Below are 22,512 nucleotides of genomic sequence, written 5' to 3'. Positions count from 1 at the left end.
GTCAGAGCTGCTGTAAATCACCTCTGTACTGTATCCCCCCTGCCTTCAAACTGACCTCAGTCGTCTCGAGGCTGTGCTCAGTCCCAGTCAGCTGCTCTGTCATGCTGTGATGTTGTGTAATTGTGAATTTATCTGAGAGGGAACGTTTCTAATTCCATGTAGTATTTTTATCCAGACTCTGTGGTCGATGGTTCAGCTTCCTTTTTTGTACTGAGGAGATGTAATCTTCTCAAAAGCAAAGCCAGACAAATAATCCATAAACTGTACCATATGAGTCTATGAGACAATTAATTTAATATTCTCCTGTACAGAATTACTGTTCAGTGCATTGGCTTGGCTTAACTTTTGGTGTCCATCCATGATGCTTTCTTCCCTCTTTCTCTAACCTGTTGAGGTCACTGTGTGTGACCTTCCAGCTGATTCACATGTTCTACTGGAAAACACACACACACACACACACACACACACACACACACACACACACACACACACACACACACACACACACACACACACACTGCTTTTATGACAAAAGCTCCCCCTGCAGGCACACATTCAACAAAGCCCAGCAGGGATCACCTCACATCTGCTCACCCGGATGTAGGGAGTCACCCAGGTGGTTGTAAGAGCTCCTGCAGATCAGCTGGTGGAGAAGCAGCAGCCTGTTGCTCAGCTGGCCGTGTGTCAGACACTTCCATTTTCTTATGAGAGTATTTTTATTTTGATATATTTGCTTGGTAACTTTTTAAAATATTTTATGATATACTTTTTTTTTTTACTGTATTTGTGCCCGTTTCTTTATTAGCGGTGGGAAGTTATCCATTATAATGATTCTATACACATTTCTGTAATTATTATTAAGATGATTTATGTTTGACAGACGACATAATGTTTAATGGCACAAACGAGATAAACACAGTTCCAGACTGATTACAACCTGATGTAAACACTAGTTGTTCATAATAAACATCATTGTGTTTTACATCGCTGAGTTTCTTCTTCTACTGTGGCAAAAAAGAGTGGTTAGATACTTGGTGGTGCATTCACGTACCACCACTAACAGGACTAGCTTGGCACACAGAGCTAAATTTAAAATTACTTAAGAACGTTAAGAAGCTAATTAGTCTTAAATCGAATTACAAAAAGATTTAAATAATAATGCAGGTACATGCTAAAATATTCTGAACGGCCACTTTTTGTTAGCCAACACGTAAAAAGGTCAGGATGTTTAACGTTTTCGCCAGAACTCTTCGTAACGCACGCCGTTTTACGTGCTTACGTATGAACCAATCCGACCAATTACAGAGCTGCAGCCAGGAGGCGCCCTTCAGGGACTGTTGGGTTTGTGGTTCCACGTTTGTTTGGTAAAACAAACGGCCACGTGTAATTTTGTGCTCTGGCAGCATAATAATTACTATTGTATTATTATTATTATAATTGTTATGCTGCAAATGATGATTTAAGTTTTTTGAATATGATCAAAAACCCTCTCAACGTTTGGTTGCCTGGGTAACAGGAGAGAGGCAGGGCATCATGGGAGCACGTTCACGAGGGCAAGAAACACGTCACTTATTCCTGTGTTGTTGTTGTTGTTGTTGTTTATTTGTTTTTTCACCGCTTATTCCTGACAAACATGAAATACTACTTAAGTGAAAAAAAGGAGACAACGGAGGGGGGCGTGGGTTACTTGGTTTTGACCCGGAAGTGACATCGACAAGTCCTTCCTGCATCGAGACCGGCAAGATGGCAGCGGACACGCAGGTTTGTGTGGCTGGCTTTTAACAGTATACTATCGACTTACAGAAATCTACTCAACTACGTTGGAAACCAGAACGGTGGTAGATGGAGTGTAATTTGTATGTACGTGTTGCGTCTAACCAGAAACGCGGGTAGTGTTTCGCGACGGCTAGCGAGCAGGTTGTTAGCTTTGTGCTACGTAGCCTTCAGTGTGTCACTTCATGACTGAGCTGCTGCAGCTAGCGAGAACCAGCCTGTTCTGATGGAGGACTGGTTCCTGCCCACAGCGGCAGGCGAGCCCAAGCTTTGTTAGGATGGTGCTATCTTGAAAAGTAACTCTTCAGGGGACAAAATCATTGTCATGCAGATGAATTTGTCTGAATTCCCAGAGTTAGGCAGACAAAAATCACTGGTGTGATGAGGAGTTAAGACACGCCCTCCATAAAAGTGAATTAAAATCAGTCTATTGATGCTGTGGATAAATCCATGATACAGTATTAGTCAATTAAGTAGAAAGTGAGATGATAGAGCTGCTGGTTGATGTAAAAATAGGACCTTTGTTGAGTTTAATGCACAAAGTGCAGTTCGACAAACAAAAGTCTGTCCCTTTAATCTGATCCCTCTTAATTAATCTCAATCCCACCCAAAACAATTTCATGAAAAATGGAAAACTGACTGACAAGCTGACTGTTTGTCCTTATACGATTACAGTTGTTAGTTGTGGTCGACCAATATAACTTTATCAGGGCCGATACCGATTATTGGATGCAAGGAGACCGAAAAACAACATTTGGGACTGATTATAATCTAGTGATGAAATAATCCTTAATACAGTTTACTCAAATGTTCTAATTACAATTTTGAGGTACTTTACTTTGGTGTTTATATTTTCCCCTACATTATTCTTCCTCTCCACTACATTAATTGATGCAGTCGCTGCAGATTGAGATTATTCAGTGTTTACAGGCTGTTATTGGTGATGTGGTACTGATCAGATATTGTTGTGGGCAGAACACTGTGTGAAAGAAAGTTGCATCAGAGCCAAAGAACAACTTTTTTTAGATTGTTTTTTTTTTTAACTGCAATGGGAGAGAAAACTCACACATACCGATAATAGGTAAATGTTGCATATTGGCCCTGATAAGTGGCCGGGGCAGATAATCGTTCTACCCCGAGTCGTAATCAGAACATCAATGTCCCAAATAGGAATTGACAGACTTGTCAGTCCTGTTTATTTGTTTATTGACAGGAAATCAATCAGCTACTTGTGTATGTAATTGCAGACTGTATATGGATAGGTCATCCTTCCGTGTCCCATTGAATTGAAGTGAATTGAATGTCTTGTGGTCCTGGACTTTTTGTTGGTCTAATGTAACTGCACTGACCCGTCTTTATACTAAATGTGACTATTACTCCAGGTTTCAGATACACTGAAGAAATTTGCTGTGAACATAACTACAGCCAGTGTGAAGGAGCGTAAGGAGATATTTGGAGAGCTGAGGCAATGTATAAAGGGCAAAGGTGAGCGGTGTCTTCTTTGTTGTTGTTGTTAATTATGTTCCCCCACTTTGTTTAAAGCAGGTTCAATAATCAACACTAATACTTCTTCATAATTAACTCCTACAGAGTTACCAGAACCTGCCATCAAAGGTCTATGCAAGCTCTTCTGCCTCACTCCACACAGATACCGGTAGGTGTTTCAAACCGTGAGAAAACCACTCGTTACACAATGGAAAGATAAATTAATTATGTGTGTTTACATGAGTGTGTGTGTGTGTGTGTGTGTTCTTCTCAGGGATGCTGCATCGCGCAGAGAGCTCCTCTCCGTCATTGCTCAGCTGGCTGACAGTCAGCCCGACATCCTGGTGACCAACCTCCTCAACTGCCTGCTGAACAGTGGCGTCATCAGCAAAAGTGGAGAGCCAAGGTACAGCTGAGAACATTATACTGAATTATATATATTCTTTTATGTGTGGCTCAAGACTGCCATGATATACATGTTGTTTAGAAGTGAATGTAAACTTTTAGGAGATAAAAGAATAAATATGTATGTTTAGGAACCTGTTTCTGCTCTTCCTCCTGTCACACCCATCTTTTTATATTTGCAGTACAAGCTCCGGCTCTGCTGCCTTCATCGGCTTGTCTTGGACCTGCCTTTTAGTCCACAGTGTGTTTTCTTCCCCAGAGAAGAGAGAAGGAGCCACCTGGAAGAAAATGGTCAGCAAAAGAATATCTGTTATCTATTTACACATAGTTTTCCTTCTTGATAATTATCAGTAAATATGATGACGTGATTTTTCCTTTTTTTATTTTTTGAATGTTGGTATCACCTTGTGGTCTGTTGTCCTGTCTTGCAGGTCGAGGTTCAGAGCCTTCTCGTGGCGGAGGTGGTGGGTGGAGCGAAGACCACAGCTCAGAAATCAAGCCTGAAGAATCTGAGCCACCTCTGGGAAGAAGTGAGTACAGGACAGAGTCTGAACACACTGGCAGTAAAAGGCATGTTGGCTTTGTTGAAGGAGAGGATCTTATCAATTACCTGCTGTTATTTGGTGAACCATCTAGTCATCACAGCAACAGAGTTATTGACTTTGATACAATAATAGTATATAACATTAATCAATACATCTTTTACCACAGCAAAGAGATGAGAAAGCCTCTGGCATCGTCTCACTTAGTGCTGCCTGCCTGCCACCATTCCTACTGTGGGCACAAGAGTATACATATTAACTCAACTTGACATCTAGAAACAGCCATTTTGTCGCCTTTAACAGAATCCTGGACTGGTGGATCAATACTTCACCACACTGCTGAGTCTGGACCAGAGCCCCACCACTCTGGCCATGCTGGGGATTTGTTTAGACTTCTGCACGGCTCATAAAGACAAAGAGACAATAGAGAAGCACAAGGTATGTTAGTTCTTTTATCCAACATAGATTCTCAGGTGACTGCATTTGACACTACAATAATCAACCTTGTGTGTACTGATTTTTCTTTTTCAGAGTGCCCTGTTGGACCTGTACATAAAATCAGTCCTCATGAGCAAGACAAAACCACAGCAGCACATTCTGGACAAAAGTGGCTCCCTGCTGCGTCACGTGTCTCACTCCGAGTTCAAGGAGCTGCTCCTCCCCACACTGCAGAAGACGATGCTTCGCAGTCCAGAGAACGCCATTCACAGTAAGATGCTAGAAGTGTCAGGTGTGAAATACTCATCTGCACAGGCGGCTCTCGTTCAGTTATTAAAACGTTGTCTGCTCTCTTTGCAGCCATTTCCTGCCTGCTGTCGGCTGTAACTCTTGACCTCAGTCAGTATGCCATGGACATCGGAAAGGCCATCGCGAGTAAGGCCTTAATGGATATGGAATTAATTTGTTCACAGGGGAACTAATGACTGAAAAACTGAGTGCTTAATTTGGCATAACTATGTGTGTTAAATTACAATGGTCTGTGTTATAGGCCAGCTGAAAGCTAATAATGCCCAGCTGATGGAGGAGGCGGTCCAGGCCATGCAGAACCTGGCTCAGCAGTTCAGTGATCCCTCTGCTGTGCAGGACATCGTCACTCACCTCTTCAAGATCCTCGGAGGTGAACTAATTAACCACCAGTTAGACTGAAGTATAATCTGAATTGTGTTTGGTTTGTTCACTTCAATTTTAATATTGTGGTTGCAGGTTCGGAGGGAAAGCTCACAGTTGTTGCTCAGAAGATGAGTGTGTTGTCAGGTAAGAGGCCTAACAAACACCTGTGATGATGACCTGTTTCATTTCATTGTCGTTTTTCAGTCAACCTGAGAATTTTTCTTTTTGTTTTAGGGATTGCCAGCTGCAGCCATCATGCTGTGTCAGGAACCTCCAGCCAGACTCTCAGCTCTGCAGTTGCTGTGATGTTCATCCCGTATTTACAACAAGAAGGTATCAGCTTCACTATCTTGATGTGTTATATAAGTGTCTATTGTTTTGCAGTTTCTGTCCTCTTTGGGGGCAGATGTGTAAGGTAACGGCAGTCAGTGTAAGTCATGTTAAAGATTTGTTGCAGTCCTACATATAATGCAAGTTAAAGCATCAGGCCTGTTTATTTTTTTTTTGTCATGTAGTTCACGAGGGCACCCTGGTGCACGCAGTATCTGTGCTCTCCCAGTGGAGCAGTCGCCTCACAGTGGAAGTTCCCACCGCTCTTCTGGATTGGTTAAAGAAAGCCTTCACTCTAAAGACCTCCACCTCTCTGGTTCGACAGGCCTACCTTCAGACCATGCTCGGGGCCTTCAGAGGTCAGTGGCACAGGGGATGTTCTGCTATGTGTCAAATGTACAGATCCATGAATTTAACTGAATTCTGAGTCCTGTGCTGTCACTTCTCCTCCGTTTTTTAGGCGACACTCTGGCCCAAGCCTCAGACCTCGTGCCTTTGCTCATCCAAACAGTGGAGAAGGCTGTGGCACAAAACTCCCAGCATGCTCTGCTCGCAGAAGGCGTAGCAGCTTCTGTTCTTTTGAGTCGACTGACGTTGCTGGAGGCACAGCCAGGTAAGGCGGACTCAATCTCAATCATAATCTTTCTTAATTTCTGTAGACTCTTAAGAAGGAAAGTGATGAGGATGTTTTTGTGTCTCTGCAGAGGCCAAGTTCTCCAGCTTCTGGAATCTGATCTTAGATGAGAAGAAGCCGCTTTTCACGACAGAGAAGTTCCTCTCCCAGGCCAACGAGGAAAGTAAGGCAACATTATCTTATTAGTTGAAGAGTCTCTGTTGGCAAATTAGCTCAAAATTCAGAACTCTTCCTAGTTCATGTCACGGATTTCTTGAAAAATGTCATATAGTAATCGAATTGATAACAATAAATACATTGTATATTTGTTTGACTCATGATTTCTGATTATTAACTCATGCACTGATGTCTTCTTCTCTCCGTCTCCAGCTCTGCTCACAGTGTTGCAGCTCTGTGAAAGGCTCTTCCTGGATCACGCTCACAGGCTCAACTCCAGCAAGTCACAGTGAGTCTTTCCCTCTGCTGACATGTAGAGAAACTGTCTTAAAGTCAAATTAAACAATGCAAACTACAACATACACCTAGATCCTGCAGTGCTAGTTTCCCTGGTTAATTTTTTGCTGTTGGTAACTCTTCTGCAGGATGTATCATCACGCCACAGTTGCGGTTCTGCTCAGTCGCAGCTGGCGTGTGAGGAAGCGAGCGCAGCAGACAGTCAGGAAGCTGCTCTCCTCTCTGGGTGGCTCCAGTCTGGCCCACGGCCTTTTGGGAGAACTCCGCGTGGTCATCAACAAACACAAAGTACGTAATTAATTTTAATCACAGAGCTACATCTTTATTAGTTGGCTGTGGATCATTGATTGAATCAGCTGACTGCTACAGCTCAACTATTTAATAAAAACAAGTTTGTTTTTGTCGTTACTGACTGTTGGCTGTGAACTCTTAGGTTTTGCCTCAGGATGTCCTGGCATCAGAATCTGGAGAGCTCAGCGAGGTGGGTCGCAGCTACATTCCTCCTCGCGCCCTGCTCGAAGCGCTGTGTGTCGTTTGCTCCGCTGCCAGCCAATGGGGTGACCCCGCAGAAGCAGAGAATCTGGCCATGGAGACCCTCATAGTCTGCCATCATCCATCCGTCGGTAAGACACTGAGATGCTCTCCAGACCTGAACCACATGAAAACTGTTGCCAGGTTTTTGTATTTTTTTAATTAAAACAGGTTTGTTTGGATCGTCGTGTTGGAGCCCTGTCACTCATCTTCTCCATCTCTTTCAGTTGTAGCTCGCCGTGGACTCTGGCCTGTTCTGCTCCTCTCCATGAAAATCAAAGCCAAAGAATTTATAGAAAACAATCTGGAGGCTGTTCTGCCACATCTGCTGGAGGTCAACACGGACAATCAGGTCTGAAAACATCCCACACTTCTTTGTTTGGATGTGGATACGCTGATACGTTTGATAAATAGTCAGGAGATTATCCTGCAGACCACTGTTGTTTTGTCCACTCTGTGCAGCCCATTCACTGCTTCTTGTTATGACTAGACAGGACTGGACTCAACCCAACGTGTAGCTGAGCTGTCAGTGCTTTAGCTGTAATGATGATGATAGTAATAGATAGTGAGGGTCAGAGCTGCACTGGGATAATAATCCAGGCCAATCTCCACATTCAGTCTGTTCACAACAACTTTTTTAATATTGTTTTTTTTTAAAGAGTTCTGTTGATGCCGGTAACTTATCTTTAGACTCTGCCAAGTAGTTAAAACAGCCCTGTTTCTTCAGGGTTAGTCGATTGCACTTTTATAATTGAGGCAGTAAATATTTATATGAATCCTTTTTTGCACTTCTGGTTGTGTGTTTGTTTTGCACCTGGCATTTCCTTCAGAGCTCTGTCGGGACATTAATATTTGTTGCGCCACCAGGATGTTTAATCGTCACATTTTTCTCCTCAGGCTGTGAAAAATGCCGTCGGTGCCCTCTCCAGCCTCTCCCCTAACAAGCTGTTACCGCGTGTGATCAGTCACGTCACCGAGGCGCTCTCCCGACCTGCTTTATGCCACGTCACCAAGGATGAGTATGCCATCATGCTGACGCCCGACGGAGAACTGTATGACAACAGCATCATCCAGAGGTAATGCACAGCTTCTGCTACAGCGGTGGACTCTCTGTTGTCCATTTGGCTTTTTTCTTTACTTTTGTTTTTTTCGTCCACGTGCGCTGCAGTGCCCAGAAGGAAAGCACAAAGAAAGTCAACATGAAGAGAGAGAACAAGGCGTACTCCTACAAGGAGCAGATCATTGAGCTGGAGTTACAGGAGGTAAAGTGCTCGTACGACCATTTTATGTATTTTTGGTGTTGTGGTTTTCTGGAACATATGTTGAGTTTTTTTTTTAACTTGCAGGAGATAAAGAGGAAAAAAGGCATCAAAGAGGAACTTCAGCTAACAAGCAAACAGAAGGAAATGATGCAGATGCAGCTGGAAAAGGAAGCAGCTATTCGCAAAAGACTTTGTGGGGTATGAAGCCATGTCATCCAGATTAATGCCCTAAAACTGAGCGAATAACACGTGACAGCCTTGTTACTGAGCTGCGCTCTACTTTTTGTTGTCATCAGCTGGATGTGGAGCTGCAGAGTGCCGTCGGTCTGCTGGAAGCTCTTCTGATAGAGAGACCAGCTCGGATCACCCAGGAGCTCCCTCCTGTCCTCCAGGTCCTGATTCCACTGCTACAATCCCCTCTGGCTGCTCCACGCATCCATCAAGTCTTCTTGGACATCGGAGTGTGCCTCATGCCCAAACACCTTCACCATCTCGGTACTCAGCTCGTCTTCGTGTTGTATTTTACTGACAGATTGCAGCTTAAGTATCTCGACTAAATTTTGCCTTTTTTTTGCCCTACTTCTAGCTGTTCTCGTCGGACATGTGACTCTGCGGCTGCTAAAGCCAGAATGCGATCTGGACGAGGCCTGGGGACAGGAGGACCTGAACACAGCAGTTCAGCGCACCGTACTGCTGCTGCACAACCACACTGTCCCACAGAGAGAGGCCAAGGTTGCTGGTGAGTACAAGACAAAGTTACACTGTTAACACCAGAAGCAGACTGATTGTTTTCAACATATCCACTGCACATGCACCCTTTTTGTTTTCTATATAGTGTTTTCCTGGTAATAAAAGTTTTTGATGTTGTTTGAATGTGTCCAGACTTCAGGAATGTAATAATAGACTTGTTTTTTGTTTCTCCTCAGATGTGGCTCCGCTGTCTGCTCCTGCTTTCTCCTTCTGCTTCCCTCTCCTCAACGCAATGCTCCGGGAGTCCTCAGGCAGCGACGAGGAGACGGAGAACCTGATGACCAAAGCCTTGCAAGTCATCACAGAGCACTCCCAGCTTCGGGCCGAAACAGAAAGTGATGAGGTTTTTATAGACGAGGTAAATGTCATTTTATTTTGTCTGTGACCTGCAGAGTGGGGGGAAAAAAACATCTGTGCTGACAACCAGAAACACCTGAGAAATCATCACCACGTCTCAACATTAATTTACTAACGAGGCATCTACACAAGTTTCTCTTGTGTTCACACATATTTTCCGTAGCTTGAAGCAAAACCATCGGCCTGTAAAAATGAACTTCACGATGAATTTAAAAAAGGTTTATGTGACATGATAACCATTTGATTTGTAGTTTATTGGATCTCTGTACTGACTGTTGTGTTGTCTCGTCTCAGAACGGCCCCGAGCTGCTTCCACGTGTCACCATGCTGCTACTGCTGACCAGAATTATTTCTACAGCCACCCCGAGACTGCAGGTAAAGAAAGGAATTTTACTAACACAGTTAAATTAGTTACATATTCAAAACATCAACTGTTTGTTGTTGATGACCATTAATTTTTTAGTGCTGAATTTGTTTATTGTTTGAATTTCTGCATATGACTTGTGGCTGAATATGACTAAATCTGTGTGACCTTAATTCTATTTTTCTCTCTTATCCTTGTTCAGTGTCCTGTTGAAACATTATGATATTGTCACATAGATGACACAAGTGTTGCTTAGCTCTGTGGTGTTTCACACTCTGTTTCAGGTGTTAGCAGCTCAGTGCCTGACAGCCCTGTGTGCCAGCGCTGGAGGAGGAGACGGCTGCGTTGTGGCAGAGCAGCCGGAGATAGACGTCCTGCTCGAGGCTCTCCTCTCACCCTGCTTCTCTGTGCGGGACGCTGCCCTCAGGGTGAGCTGCTGTTCATTCTGATATTAGTTGAATCATCTGTCCCACAGTAAAGTAAACCAATCTGTTACAGACAGAACATGGCAACGTATTTAATGTGTAACTAAAGAAGTAACGTTATCAGCTGATGTTTATTTCTACTAAACATGCTCTTAACACTCATTTTGTCTGTGCTCAGGGATTGTTGGAGATGGAGTTTGCCCTGCCCACAGACAGCTCAGAGTCCAGCGGGTTGAGTCTGCTGCGCAGGCTTTGGGTTGCCAGGTTTGATGTTGAAGAGGAGGGCCGAGCCTTGGCTGAAAAGTATGTAATATATGGGTGTCCTGCTCTTTTCCTCTGTTAGCTGGAAATTATAACTGTGAATTCAGCAGTTGAGCTAACGTGTTGCTTTGTCCTTTCCCGTCAGACTCTGGGAGTCTCTGGGTCTGGAGTTGGTCCCTGAGCTCTGCTCCCTGCTGATCGGAGACATCACCCACCACGAGGAGGCGGTCCGATCTGCCAGCGCTGAAGCTCTGTCAAGTGCTGTGTCCGAATACAGAGACCAGGCTCCCACCGTGCTCGGCCAGCTCACTGAGCTTTATCACCAGAAACTCTATGTGAGGCCCTGATCCCCGACCACATCACAATTATAATAACTCTTCTAGCTTCAGGACCACTGGGGAATTAATTTGATCAGACACAGAAGACTGATTTTGTATCTATTATTTTTTCAGAGACCACCTCCAGTGCTAGATGCTCTCGGCAGAGTCATCTCTGAAGCTCCACCTGACCAGTGGGAGGCCAGGTACACCTCAGTGTTTGTTTGCAAAGATGAGATAAACCAGCATTTTTTAAAATGTTTTCATCTCAAAGCAAAAATATATAAAATCAGTGCGTCCTGGGGGCCTTAGCTAATGGATGCACAATTAACCACTATAATGTCGACTGGGCCTGTTATTGTTCAAGGCAGAAATATTTGGATGAGCTCCAACAGGAGAAGATAAGATGCCAAAAAAAAACTGTAGTGCTGACGACAGAAAAACGCAGGAAGATGCTTGTCTACTTGTGACTAGAGAGCATTAAATATTAGATGATCTTTGCACTGAACTCTTTCACACTTCTTTGTCAGGTGTGGCATTGCTCTGGCTCTGAACAAGCTGTCCCAGTACCTGGACGAATCTCAGGTCACCCCTCTCTTCCTCTTCTTCGTCCCCGACGCTCTTAACGACCGCCACTCTGAGGTGCGGCGCTGCATGCTGGACGCCGCCCTCGCTGCGCTCAACACGCACGGGAAGGTAATGTTTGCTCCTATTCTTTCAATCTGTACATTTGTGCAAGTATGTACTGTATGGACACTTGTATCTTGCACTGCATTGTTAAGTACCTGCTTTGTGTGACAGGACAATGTGAGCTCCCTGCTGCCGGTGTTTGAGGAGTTTCTGAAGAACGCCCCCCAGGACGCCAGCTACGACTCTGTTCGTCAGAGTGTGGTTATTCTCATGGGCTCCTTGGCCAAACATCTGGACAAAAATGACCCCAAGGTCAAACCCATCGTGGCCAAGCTCATCACTGCGCTCTCTACACCCTCACAGCAGGTAAGCAGCTTATCTTACTTCAGATCACACCCTACGTGTTTCAGAGGGCTCAGAATCTGAGAGTTGGAACTATGATCTCATGTGGTTTGTTGTCCCTCATCAGGTCCAGGAGTCGGTGGCCAGCTGTTTACCTCCTTTAGTCCCTGCCATCAAGGAAGACGCTGCAGGGATTGTGAGGAACCTGCTGCAGCTGCTGCTGGAGAGCGACAAGTATGCAGAGAGGAAGGGAGCGGCGTACGGACTGGCTGGTCTGGTCAAAGGTCTCGGAATCCTGGCGCTGAAACAACAGGAGATCATGACCACGCTGACCGACGCCATCCAGGACAAGAAGAACTTCAGACGGAGGGAAGGTCGGTGAAGTATTAATTTACACCTGTTGATGCTGATATTATGTGTCAGACTATGTCTTCCTCATCATATCTACAGAAGCCAACATCTACTGTCACCAAAATCTTCAGCAACAGGAAGTATTTTTTGGTATCATCAGGTAAGAAAGCACTGACCACATGTTTGTCTGTGTTCAGGAGCGCTGTTTGCCTTCGAGATGCTCTGCAATATGTTGGGGAAGCTGTTTGAGCCGTATGTGGTCCACGTGCTGCCACACCTCTTGCTCTGCTTTGGAGATGGAAACCAGTATGTGAGAGAGGTGAGCGAGTAGATCATGTGCCTCAGTCCACTGGTGTGTTCTGCATCAATTATCTTACTTTTCATCAAAATGTCCTGCTGTAAATTATAAGATGTTTCTCTGCACCATCAAGTGTTTCTGTGTATTTACATTAAAACGTAACGATGTGGACGTAACTCCTGATCTGTGAAACTGTTGTCTTATCCCTGTCTTGTGTTTTTACCCCCTGCCTTCTCTTCCACCAGGCTGCAGATGACTGTGCCAAAGCTGTGATGAGGAACCTGAGCGCCCACGGGGTAAAGCTGGTTCTTCCCTCCCTGCTGGTGGCCCTGGAGGAGGAGTCGTGGAGAACTAAAGCCGGTGAGGAGCCTTTAGATGCACAGGACCCCCAGAAGATCCTAATAATCATGACCCATTTGTACACAACTATGACGACAATGGTCAAACTGTACCTCTTTGTGACCCCATCCACCTTCCTCCAGGCTCGGTGGAGTTGCTCGGTGCCATGGCGTTCTGTGCACCCAAACAGTTGTCGTCCTGCCTGCCGAGCATCGTCCCCAAGCTGACCGAGGTGCTGACTGACTCCCACGTGAAGGTGCAGAAGGCCGGCCAGCAAGCACTCCGACTGATCGGCTCTGTCATCCGCAACCCCGAAATCCTTGGTTAGTGACTCTTAAGTGACTTCACATCAGAACTTATCATATCAATGATTAGGAATTGTAATAGCATGTGCTGAACGATCTGCAAGTTTACGAATCTTGACGGTGATGCTGTCGTTCCTCTCTCAGCCATCACCCCCATCCTGCTGGACGCCCTCACCGATCCATCCAGGAGGACCCAGACGTGCCTGCAGACGCTGCTCGACACCAAGTTTGTCCACTTCATCGACGCCCCCTCCCTGGCCCTCATCATGCCCATCGTCCAGCGAGCCTTCCAGGATCGCTCCACCGACACTCGCAAGATGGCGGCTCAGATCATTGGAAACATGTACTCCCTGACTGACCAGAAGGTACACAGCATTAACAAAATACCTGAGTGCACTACAAACAAAAAATCAAATATATGAAGCCGTTATGTTTTGTTTATGCTGTTTGTAGGATTTGTCCCCCTACCTGCCGAGTGTTATTCCTGGACTGAAGGCCTCTCTGTTGGACCCGGTGCCTGAGGTGTGTTTAGTAAGAGAAGCAGAACCATAATTTTGCCATGTGTGTGTTGACGTTGAAGCTACAGCTGCTCTTCATCTCCTCCCCAGGTTCGAACAGTCTCAGCCAAAGCCCTGGGCGCCATGGTGAAGGGGATGGGTGAATCCTGCTTCGACGACTTGCTGCCGTGGCTCATGGAGACTCTGGCCTCCGAGCAGAGCTCTGTCGATCGCTCTGGAGCTGCACAAGGTCGCTTCTTCTACACTCTGTCACTGTGTAGTTTCTCTTTTACTCTCTATGCACATCACTCACTGATCGATGTGTGTGTTGGTGTCTTCAGGTCTGGCTGAGGTCATGGCGGGACTCGGAGTGGAGAAGCTGGACAAGTTGATGCCAGATGTGGTGCAAACAGCCAGCAAGGTCGATATCGCATCCCACGTCAGAGATGGCTACATCATGATGTTCATCTACCTGCCCCTCACCTTTGGAGACAGGTTTACTCCCTATGTTGGACCCATCATCCCCTGCATCCTCAAGGTATTGTTGGGATCATAGTGTTTGGGGTTTTTGGCTGTGGTTGAATATTTTGCTGTGATTTTAAACACACATCAGCAGGTATTTGTCCCTGTATAAAGGGACAGATTTCGACGAGAGCTACTGATATCTCACTCCTTGCTCTTCTCTCTCTGTGTTTCCCACGACAGGCTCTGGCTGATGAGAACGAGTACGTGAGAGACACGGCACTGCGAGCCGGCCAGCGAATCATCAGCATGTACGCCGAGACCGCCATCGCGCTGCTGCTTCCTGAGCTGGAACAGGGCCTGTTTGATGACCTGTGGAGAATCAGGTCAGATTTAAGCGCTCAGATACACTTTAATGATTGATTAAGCGTCGCTCTTATATTGACTAGTTGTGTGTCGGTGTCGTTGCTGGTTGCAGGTTCAGCTCGGTGCAGCTGCTTGGAGATCTGTTGTTCCACATCTCTGGAGTGACAGGGAAGATGACCACAGAGACCGCGTCTGAGGACGACAACTTTGGAACAGCTCAATCCAATAAAGTAGGAATACATTTCTTTTCTACAACAAAATCCTCTAGTTGAAGTTGTCTTTCTTTTATATCTGTATCATTGCCGACCTTCGACCTTTTCTCTCCCAGGCTATCATTGGAGCTCTCGGAGCTGAACGACGTAATCGTGTCCTCTCCGGCCTGTACATGGGCCGTTCAGATACTCAGCTGGTGGTTCGACAGGCTTCACTCCATGTGTGGAAGATTGTGGTGTCCAACACCCCCAGAACTCTTCGAGAGATCCTCCCGACTCTCTTCACTCTGCTGCTGGGCTTCCTGGCCTCCACGTGCCCTGACAAGAGAACGGTATTACTCCCTTTAACTTTGTGAACCCACTCTGTTTTTATTCTCCCTGCCTGGCAGCAATGTTTGTTTTTCCTGCCGCTGTGAAATCACCTGCTGTGTCTCTGTTTGGTTTTAGATCGCAGCTCGGACGCTGGGTGATCTGGTGAGGAAGCTGGGAGAGAAGATCCTCCCTGAGATTATTCCCATCCTGGAGGAGGGACTGCGCTCTGACAAGAGCGACGAGAGGCAGGGAGTCTGCATCGGTCTCAGTGAGATCATGAAGTCCACCAGCAAAGACGCAGTGAGTCATGCAGACACAACAACACACACGTTTCTCCTTTACTTTACAAGCATTCAGCATCATAGTGAGTGAGGTTGAATGAGATGAAGATTATAGACGCCCACAGCGGGAGAGGCACAAAAAAATCTTAGTTATATTATAGCAAGACTAACTTATCAACCTGCTACATCAACCCTGTAGATTCAAAGGACTGGAAATAAAGGTATGAGGATTCTGAGAATTGCAGTATTGAACTTTATTAAGCTGAAGTTGTTTTGATTTGCAGGTGCTCGTGTTCTCTGAGTCGCTGGTCCCCACCGTGAGGAAGGCTCTCTGTGACCCTCTGGAGGAGGTCAGAGAGGCTGCAGCCAAAACCTTTGAGCAGCTTCATGCGACCATCGGTCACCAGGCGCTGGACGACATCCTGCCTACCCTGCTCAAACAGCTGGTGAGGGAACGAGGAGACAAACACTGGTTGTATAGCATTCAAAAGTTTTCAGTGTGGTTATTAATACGCTGATTGTCTTTTCTCAGGATGACGAGGAGACAGCCGAGTTTGCTTTGGACGGCCTGAAGCAGGTCATGGCGGTGAAGAGTCGATCTGTGTTGCCTTACTTGGTTCCAAAGGTAAAGTGTCACAGCTGAGTTCAACAGTTTTTACCTCTTGTTATTCTGACTGGCTGTCTGACTAAAGTGAATATCCTCTCTGGCCGTACCAGCTGACTGCTCCTCCCGTGAACACCCGTGTACTGGCCTTCCTGTCTGCTGTGGCTGGAGACGCTCTGACACGCCATCTTGGGGTCATCCTGCCCGCCCTGCTCTCCTCCCTCAAAGGAAAGCTGGGAACAGAGGATGAAGCACAGGTGATACCAGCGTTGACAAGCTCAAATATCCACAGCTGCTCTTGTGTTTGACCCTTCCTCATAAAGACCAAAGAGTAACCCCGTGTGTCACCTTCGCTTCAGGAGTTGTGCAGCTGTCAGACAGTGATCCTCTCAGTGGAGGATGAAGTGGGCCAGCGGATCATCATCGATGACCTGTTGGAGGCCTCGCGGAGCCCCGACTCCGGCCTCCGACAGGCTGCCGTCACCATCCTTAACGGCTACTTTGCCCGCACCCGCCTAGACTACAGCGCTCACACTCGCTCCCTGCTGTCAGGCCTCATCCGCCTCCTCAATGACTCCAACCCAGAGGTCCTGGCTCAGAGCTGGGACACCATCAACTCCATTACCAAGGTGTGTTAACACAGAGACATTTCCATCAAAACAGAACAGTGCTTTGATTGTTTCTTGATGAAACTGTACACGTGGCCTAACTTTTGGTGTTTCTTTGTATAGAAACTGGATGCGAGCAGCCAGCTGGCTCTGATCGATGACCTGCATCGAGACATCAGATCAGCAGCTGCAGATGTTAGAGGCCAGCACCTGCCTGGATTCTGTCTGCCCAAGAGGGTAAGAAGTGACCGTCGGCACCTTCCATACAATACCTGCTCTGGTATTTCTAGCTTTTACAGAATCTTTGTGTCTTTTTGAGCTCCTGTGTTATAAGAGGAATTACAGGTTTGCTCTGACGCTGCACCAGTGACCGATCACATAGGAGCTTTTACAGTTGTCTGCTGAACACACAGCCCTGTTCATCCCGTGATTGTTTCTGCAGGGTGTGACCTGTATCCTGCCTGTCCTGAGAGAAGGGGTCCTCACTGGTAGCCCCGAGCAGAAGGAGGAGGCAGCTAAAGCATTAGGTGGCGTCATCAAACTGACCTCGCCCGAGGCACTGCGGCCGTCTGTCATCAACATCACTGGACCGCTCATTCGTATCTTGGGAGACCGCTTTGCCTGGTCGGTGAAGACGGCTCTGCTGGAGACTCTCACCTTGCTGCTGGCGAAGGTCTGCACCTGTTTCTCCCAGTTAGACGTGCAAAAGCCTAAAAACAGTTAAACACTGATTCATCTCCACAGATTAATCAATGTATTAATCAGGAGGTTCATTGTGTGGCTCTCTCCTCCAGGTGGGCATTGCCCTGAAGCCCTTCCTGCCTCAGCTGCAGACCACCTTCCTGAAGGCCCTGCAGGACTCGAGCCGTGCGGTGCGGCTCAGGGCTGCCGAGGCTCTGGGTCAGCTGGTTTCCATCCACACCAAAGTGGACCCACTTTTCACTGAGCAGCTTTCTGCCATCCGCAACGCTGAGGACTCAGGAGTCAGGTGAGCAGAGTAATACTGACATCTTCAGTCACATCTAAACACACATCGCTCTGTTAGGTAACTCTGAGTGAGACTATTTTTAAATGGTAATATCACAAATCCCCATCAAATAATCAATCAGTCAAACTGTATTTATATAACACCTTCTGAACAAATCAAAATGCTTTAAATAATCTGCAATAAAATAATGATAAAGATCAAATAAAATGGCCGTGATTGCATTTCTGCTGATGTACAGAAAATTATTGTTAAATTAAAATGTTTAAAAAAATCATTTTGTTGGGAAGCCGTGAAACAATTAAACCCACATTTCAGAATCATTGGTCTGAGGCTGATCTGGACCACTGGGGTCAAAAAATGAACCTGAGAAAGTCACAAAATGATGATTAGTTGCAAGAAAGAAAACATATTGATCTGTTGTTTCATTTTCAGCCTTTTCTTTGTGTTTTTTACTTTTCTTGTGAAATACATTCACTGCTGCAGATTCTTCCAATGAAGCAATCTGAGAAGGAAACGCACCTAAATAATTGATTAATAATAATAATAATTTGTGTGAGTTCCTATGACTAGACATGTCAATACAGATTTGCAGTCATTGAAAAAAGTATAGTTTGTCCACCAGAGGGCACTGATGAGTTTGTTTTTCGCTTGTGGGTTGTTCTTCTCAGTTTCTGTTCAGTTCTTTAAAAAACAAATCAAAGGTCTCAAAAATGTTTGTGCTATTTATGTATGTAAAAAATATATATATACATATATTCATATATTTATCTTTACATAAATGAACCAAAATAACTTTTAATTTTGAGAGATTTTCTAAACTCTCTATATCAATCTTGGTTTCTGCTTCAAACATCTATTTCTAAGATTTAGTTCACTCTGATATTTAGCTATTTCCTACATGGTAGAAGGCGTCATAAACTAAAGAGTCTGGATTCTGTTTTATTTTTTTGTTGCTTCATTAATATAATCCCATCAAAGCTGTTGATTTTAGCGCACAGTTCTTGTTCTCATGCTCATGTTGTGCTTTGTTACCCCTCCCACAGGGAAACTATGCTCCAAGCCCTGAGGTTTGTCATCCAGGGGGCCGGGTCAAAGGTGGACCCAGCCATCCGCAAGAACATCACCACCACATTGCTAGGCATGCTGGGACATGATGAGGTATGTCGGGGGGTAGCAGATGCCTTACAGCAGCAACTAGAGCTGAGGAGATTTCTTTTAATCTGTGCTAACACGCCCTGTTTTTCCACCTCGGGGCCAGTTAAAGCTGCTGAATAAATAAATAAATTAATTACCTATGAAATGCAGCATAAAACGTAGACAGACTAGAGAGTTGTTCAGCGGTTTCCTCTGTGATCACAGTTGAAAAACGGAAGTCAGGCAGAGAGGATGTGGTTTATCTAAAAAAGGTGGTTTTGAGCCAGCACGTCAGTTTGAGACTAAGTGACTGTCAACCTGTCTGTGTCTGGCTGTCTGTGTGCACGCACGTAGGATGCAACACGTATGGCGTCAGCCGGCTGTGTTGGTGAGCTGTGTGCCTTCCTGTCGGAGGAGGAGCTGAAGAGTGTGTTACTTCAGCATGTCTTAGGTTAGTATTCATATGCAAAGTAACCGTCACAAGATCACAAAGTGTGTGTTTTAATGTCATTAATGTCCCCCAGTTGCTGTCTTTTTACAACAGTTGTCCTTATTATCAATATCTTCATGCCATCAGTTCTCATGACGAATGAGGTAATCTGATTTTTTTTACAGCGGACGTGTCTGGTGTTGACTGGATGGTGCGTCATGGTCGCAGCTTGGCCCTGGCCATAGCTGTGAAGGCGGCTCCTGAGAAGCTGTGTGGGAAGGACTACTGCGATACTGTGACAGAGACAATTTTGACCAACGCCACCGCTGACAGGGTGAGGAGAGTCTGTGTGGCCCTCTGTTCTTCTGACAATATATCTCTCATTTCCCCCATGAGCTGATATATGGGAAATACAGTAGGCACATTCTCGAGGTGTGGTTCTATTGGGAGTTACTTGTAACAGTTTCTTGGCTGAAATCTTGTATTTACCAGAGGAGGTGCCAGGCCAAGAAACAGTCCCAACAGTGCAAAATTACAAAACAACTCCTCAATTCCTCTAATCTGAATCTGTTTGCTGAAGGATGAAATTGGTAGTACTCTGTTTTTACAACGCCATATTACAGTTATTATCTTTACATAGCCACAGAGAGATAAATGACCTCATCGTCATGCATCCTGTGAGCGTCTGCTCAAAAGAAAAATAGTATGAAAATGTTTTTCTACAGTTCCATCTCCTCTGCTGTTCCTCTTGCATTATACATTCATCCCTGCTGCCCTAATATGTGTCAGTACATTTACATGATAGTGATCGTGCTCTTCTTCCAGATTCCGATTGCCACCAGTGGGATCAGAGGGATGGGATTCCTGATGAGGCACCAGCTCAGGACTGAGGGACTCAGTGTTTCCCAGCGAATGATCACACAGTTAGTGAAGGTAAAGCAGGAACCATTTGATTCCATTGACATTTGACTATTTGCTTTGTAAAGTAAGGAAGTGAGTGTCATTAAGTGCTAAAATGACTCTGACTTTTTATGATCATGCTGGAGCCTGTTCCAGTTCACAGACGCATGTTTAAAACATAAGTTAAAGGTGCACTAATGATTTTTTTTCATATAAACAACAGGTGGAATTACAGTGTGAATTGTGTCACTATGTCAATATTGTGTTCGTATTATTGACTACACAAGAAATGGGCCGAGCTTCTGGGTCTGAAGTGTGAAACCGAGGCGGATGTGCCTTAAACATGCATTCTTCCTAATGGCCTGCAGGGGGCGTCTCGATTGGGTTCAAAAAGATGCTCCTACTTGACTGATTTATTACCTCAGTCAACAGTTTCCTGATGTTTTTATAGTCTCAGTTGCTTGTCCCAAGTCTTCCTCATCACAGCATGATGTCCATTTTGTCCAATTAAGAGTAAATTAAAAGATACAGCAGGGTGTCGCTACCACGGCGCGTCCTCAGCTTCACAGTCAGATCCAATCAGGAGATCCTCCCTCCATCCTGTCGTTCAAATATCAAGTTCATATTAATTGCTGCCTGTGTCGTATCCATTCACTTCCACCTGAATCCATTTGATTTTCCCCAAAACACCCAGAAGTCAAGTATGCATATGCAAGTTAAGAGTTTTTTGTAGTACTGTGACGAGGAGCTGCTTCAGCAGAAGGTTTTTGTGTTGTGACGTCTCCTCGTCTCTGTGACCACGCAGTGTCTTCAGAACCAGTCGAGTGACATCAGACTGGTGTCGGAGCGGGTGCTGTGGTGGGTGTTCAAAGACCCGACGATGCCCCCCATGGAGGTCGCCCTCATCAAGCCCCTCCTGAAGGGTCTGCTGGACAACACCAAGGACAAGAACACCAGCGTCCGGTCTCAGAGCGAACACACCATCGTCAACCTGCTGCAGCTCCGCCAGGGAGAGGAAACCATGCAGGTCAGACGATGATAATTATTCATACATGTATGCAACATAAATATGACTGAAGGCTTTTACTCATTCCACCTTTTTTTCCCTTTTCTACGATTCAGGGACTTACTGCCATTCTTGACTCTGCAAGTAACGACCTGCTGTCAGAGTGTCACCGCAGGTCCCTGAAGAAAATCGCCAGCCTGCCAGACTCCAATGAAGAGATAGACGATACGATCCTAACGTGATGGAGCAGGACTGATCTATGAAACGATCTCTGCAGATCTCCGCTGTACAACCCCAGACACGCTCACTACACATGCCAATGTTGCCCTTCGTGGACGGTGGCTGAGATGGGCAGTGTTTCTCTCATTTATCCCCCAATAAATTCTTTTTTTTTTCTTTTTCTCACTTTGCATCATTGTTGCAACCTTTAAGCCCAATTTATAACTTTTTATTTTATTTTATTTTACCTCGCAGTGTTGCAGGTTATTCTCCTGTAATGAACTACATAAGGCAAATTCTGTTTTGGAGTTTCAGTGTTTTGCTACTTGTTTTACCAAAACGATTTCAGGCATTTAATATGCTGCTTTAACGAAACGACTCCCCGGTGTTTAACTTGTATTTGGACTTTGTGTGTGAGAGTTGTACGGGGCAATAGAAACATCTTAATGAAATCCTTCTTATGTCAGTGACACAGTTGTAAAAAGGCAATTCAAAATAAAAAGATCTTGATTTCATAATGTAGTGTTTGAAACACTGGAAGGCCGTTGTTTTATTTCAGGGTGGGTTCTGGGATCATCACTGTTACTGTAACGCCACAGATCTCTCTGTGCAGGACATCATGGTGTTGGATATTTTGTATAAGATTACACGCAGACAAACTGAACGTATGCAGGATTGTTGTTAGGAAGCACGATCATCACTGAAGGAAGAGATTTTAAATTGTTTTTTTATGTAGTTTAGACATACTGACTATTTACTCTGAGCTACCACTTATGTGTTTTTCTCTTCTGAGTTTCTATGACTTACAATCTGGTGGGGAAAAAAGTTTTTTCCAGGATCATCTTTAAAGTTCCTTATTAGTTATTTATTTATTTATTTTATCCATTTTTAAAGTCTGATTTAAATAATTTCTCTTCTGCATTTCAGACTTGTGATATTGTGAGGGGAAGAAATACCAGGATAATCTTTTTTTTTTGTTTGTTTTTCTGTGATGAGATTTTTTGTTTATTTTTTTGTGTGAAGCTGTATTTTAAACAAGAATATTTATATATTTATTTATAATATTTATAGTGGAAAAAAATCTTAATGTTTTATATAACATGAGTGAAACAGTAAAAAAAAATCTTCTCTGTTCCATACATTGAATTAATTTAATGTAATTTTTTTTGATCCATGAAAACATTTTTAAAAATTGTTTTCTTGGGAAAAATGTTTTTGACTCGGTCTCA

General features: G+C 44.8%; 1 protein-coding gene across 1 annotated transcript; it reads left to right on the top strand.

Moving 5' to 3' along the window:
• The first annotated feature begins 1,345 nt into the window (after nt 1-1,345).
• gcn1 (GCN1 activator of EIF2AK4) lies at nt 1,346-21,820 on the top strand. Its single transcript, XM_037098294.1, has 57 exons — nt 1,346-1,761; nt 3,156-3,258; nt 3,364-3,427; nt 3,533-3,664; nt 3,846-3,954; nt 4,095-4,193; nt 4,509-4,643; nt 4,737-4,914; nt 5,004-5,078; nt 5,194-5,322; nt 5,409-5,459; nt 5,550-5,648; nt 5,831-6,004; nt 6,106-6,258; nt 6,350-6,442; nt 6,649-6,724; nt 6,861-7,020; nt 7,166-7,355; nt 7,491-7,615; nt 8,161-8,339; nt 8,432-8,525; nt 8,610-8,723; nt 8,822-9,020; nt 9,112-9,264; nt 9,452-9,633; nt 9,927-10,007; nt 10,281-10,424; nt 10,600-10,724; nt 10,828-11,017; nt 11,135-11,205; nt 11,530-11,695; nt 11,801-11,995; nt 12,099-12,345; nt 12,520-12,641; nt 12,866-12,980; nt 13,103-13,282; nt 13,409-13,629; nt 13,718-13,786; nt 13,873-14,011; nt 14,103-14,299; nt 14,467-14,609; nt 14,702-14,819; nt 14,918-15,133; nt 15,249-15,413; nt 15,679-15,840; nt 15,927-16,019; nt 16,112-16,255; nt 16,358-16,627; nt 16,730-16,843; nt 17,049-17,279; nt 17,401-17,594; nt 18,638-18,752; nt 19,083-19,179; nt 19,344-19,492; nt 19,984-20,091; nt 20,864-21,085; nt 21,181-21,820. Exons 1-57 carry the CDS (start codon nt 1,744-1,746, stop codon nt 21,304-21,306), a joined length of 8,013 nt encoding a protein of 2,670 aa, XP_036954189.1. The 5' UTR covers nt 1,346-1,743; the 3' UTR covers nt 21,307-21,820.
• The last annotated feature ends 692 nt before the right edge of the window (nt 21,821-22,512 follow it).

This window comes from Acanthopagrus latus, chromosome 5 (assembly GCF_904848185.1).
Source record: "Acanthopagrus latus isolate v.2019 chromosome 5, fAcaLat1.1, whole genome shotgun sequence".
In the NCBI taxonomy this organism is placed as follows: Eukaryota; Metazoa; Chordata; class Actinopteri; order Spariformes; family Sparidae; genus Acanthopagrus; species Acanthopagrus latus.
This window is presented reverse-complemented; position numbering and strand designations above follow the sequence as displayed.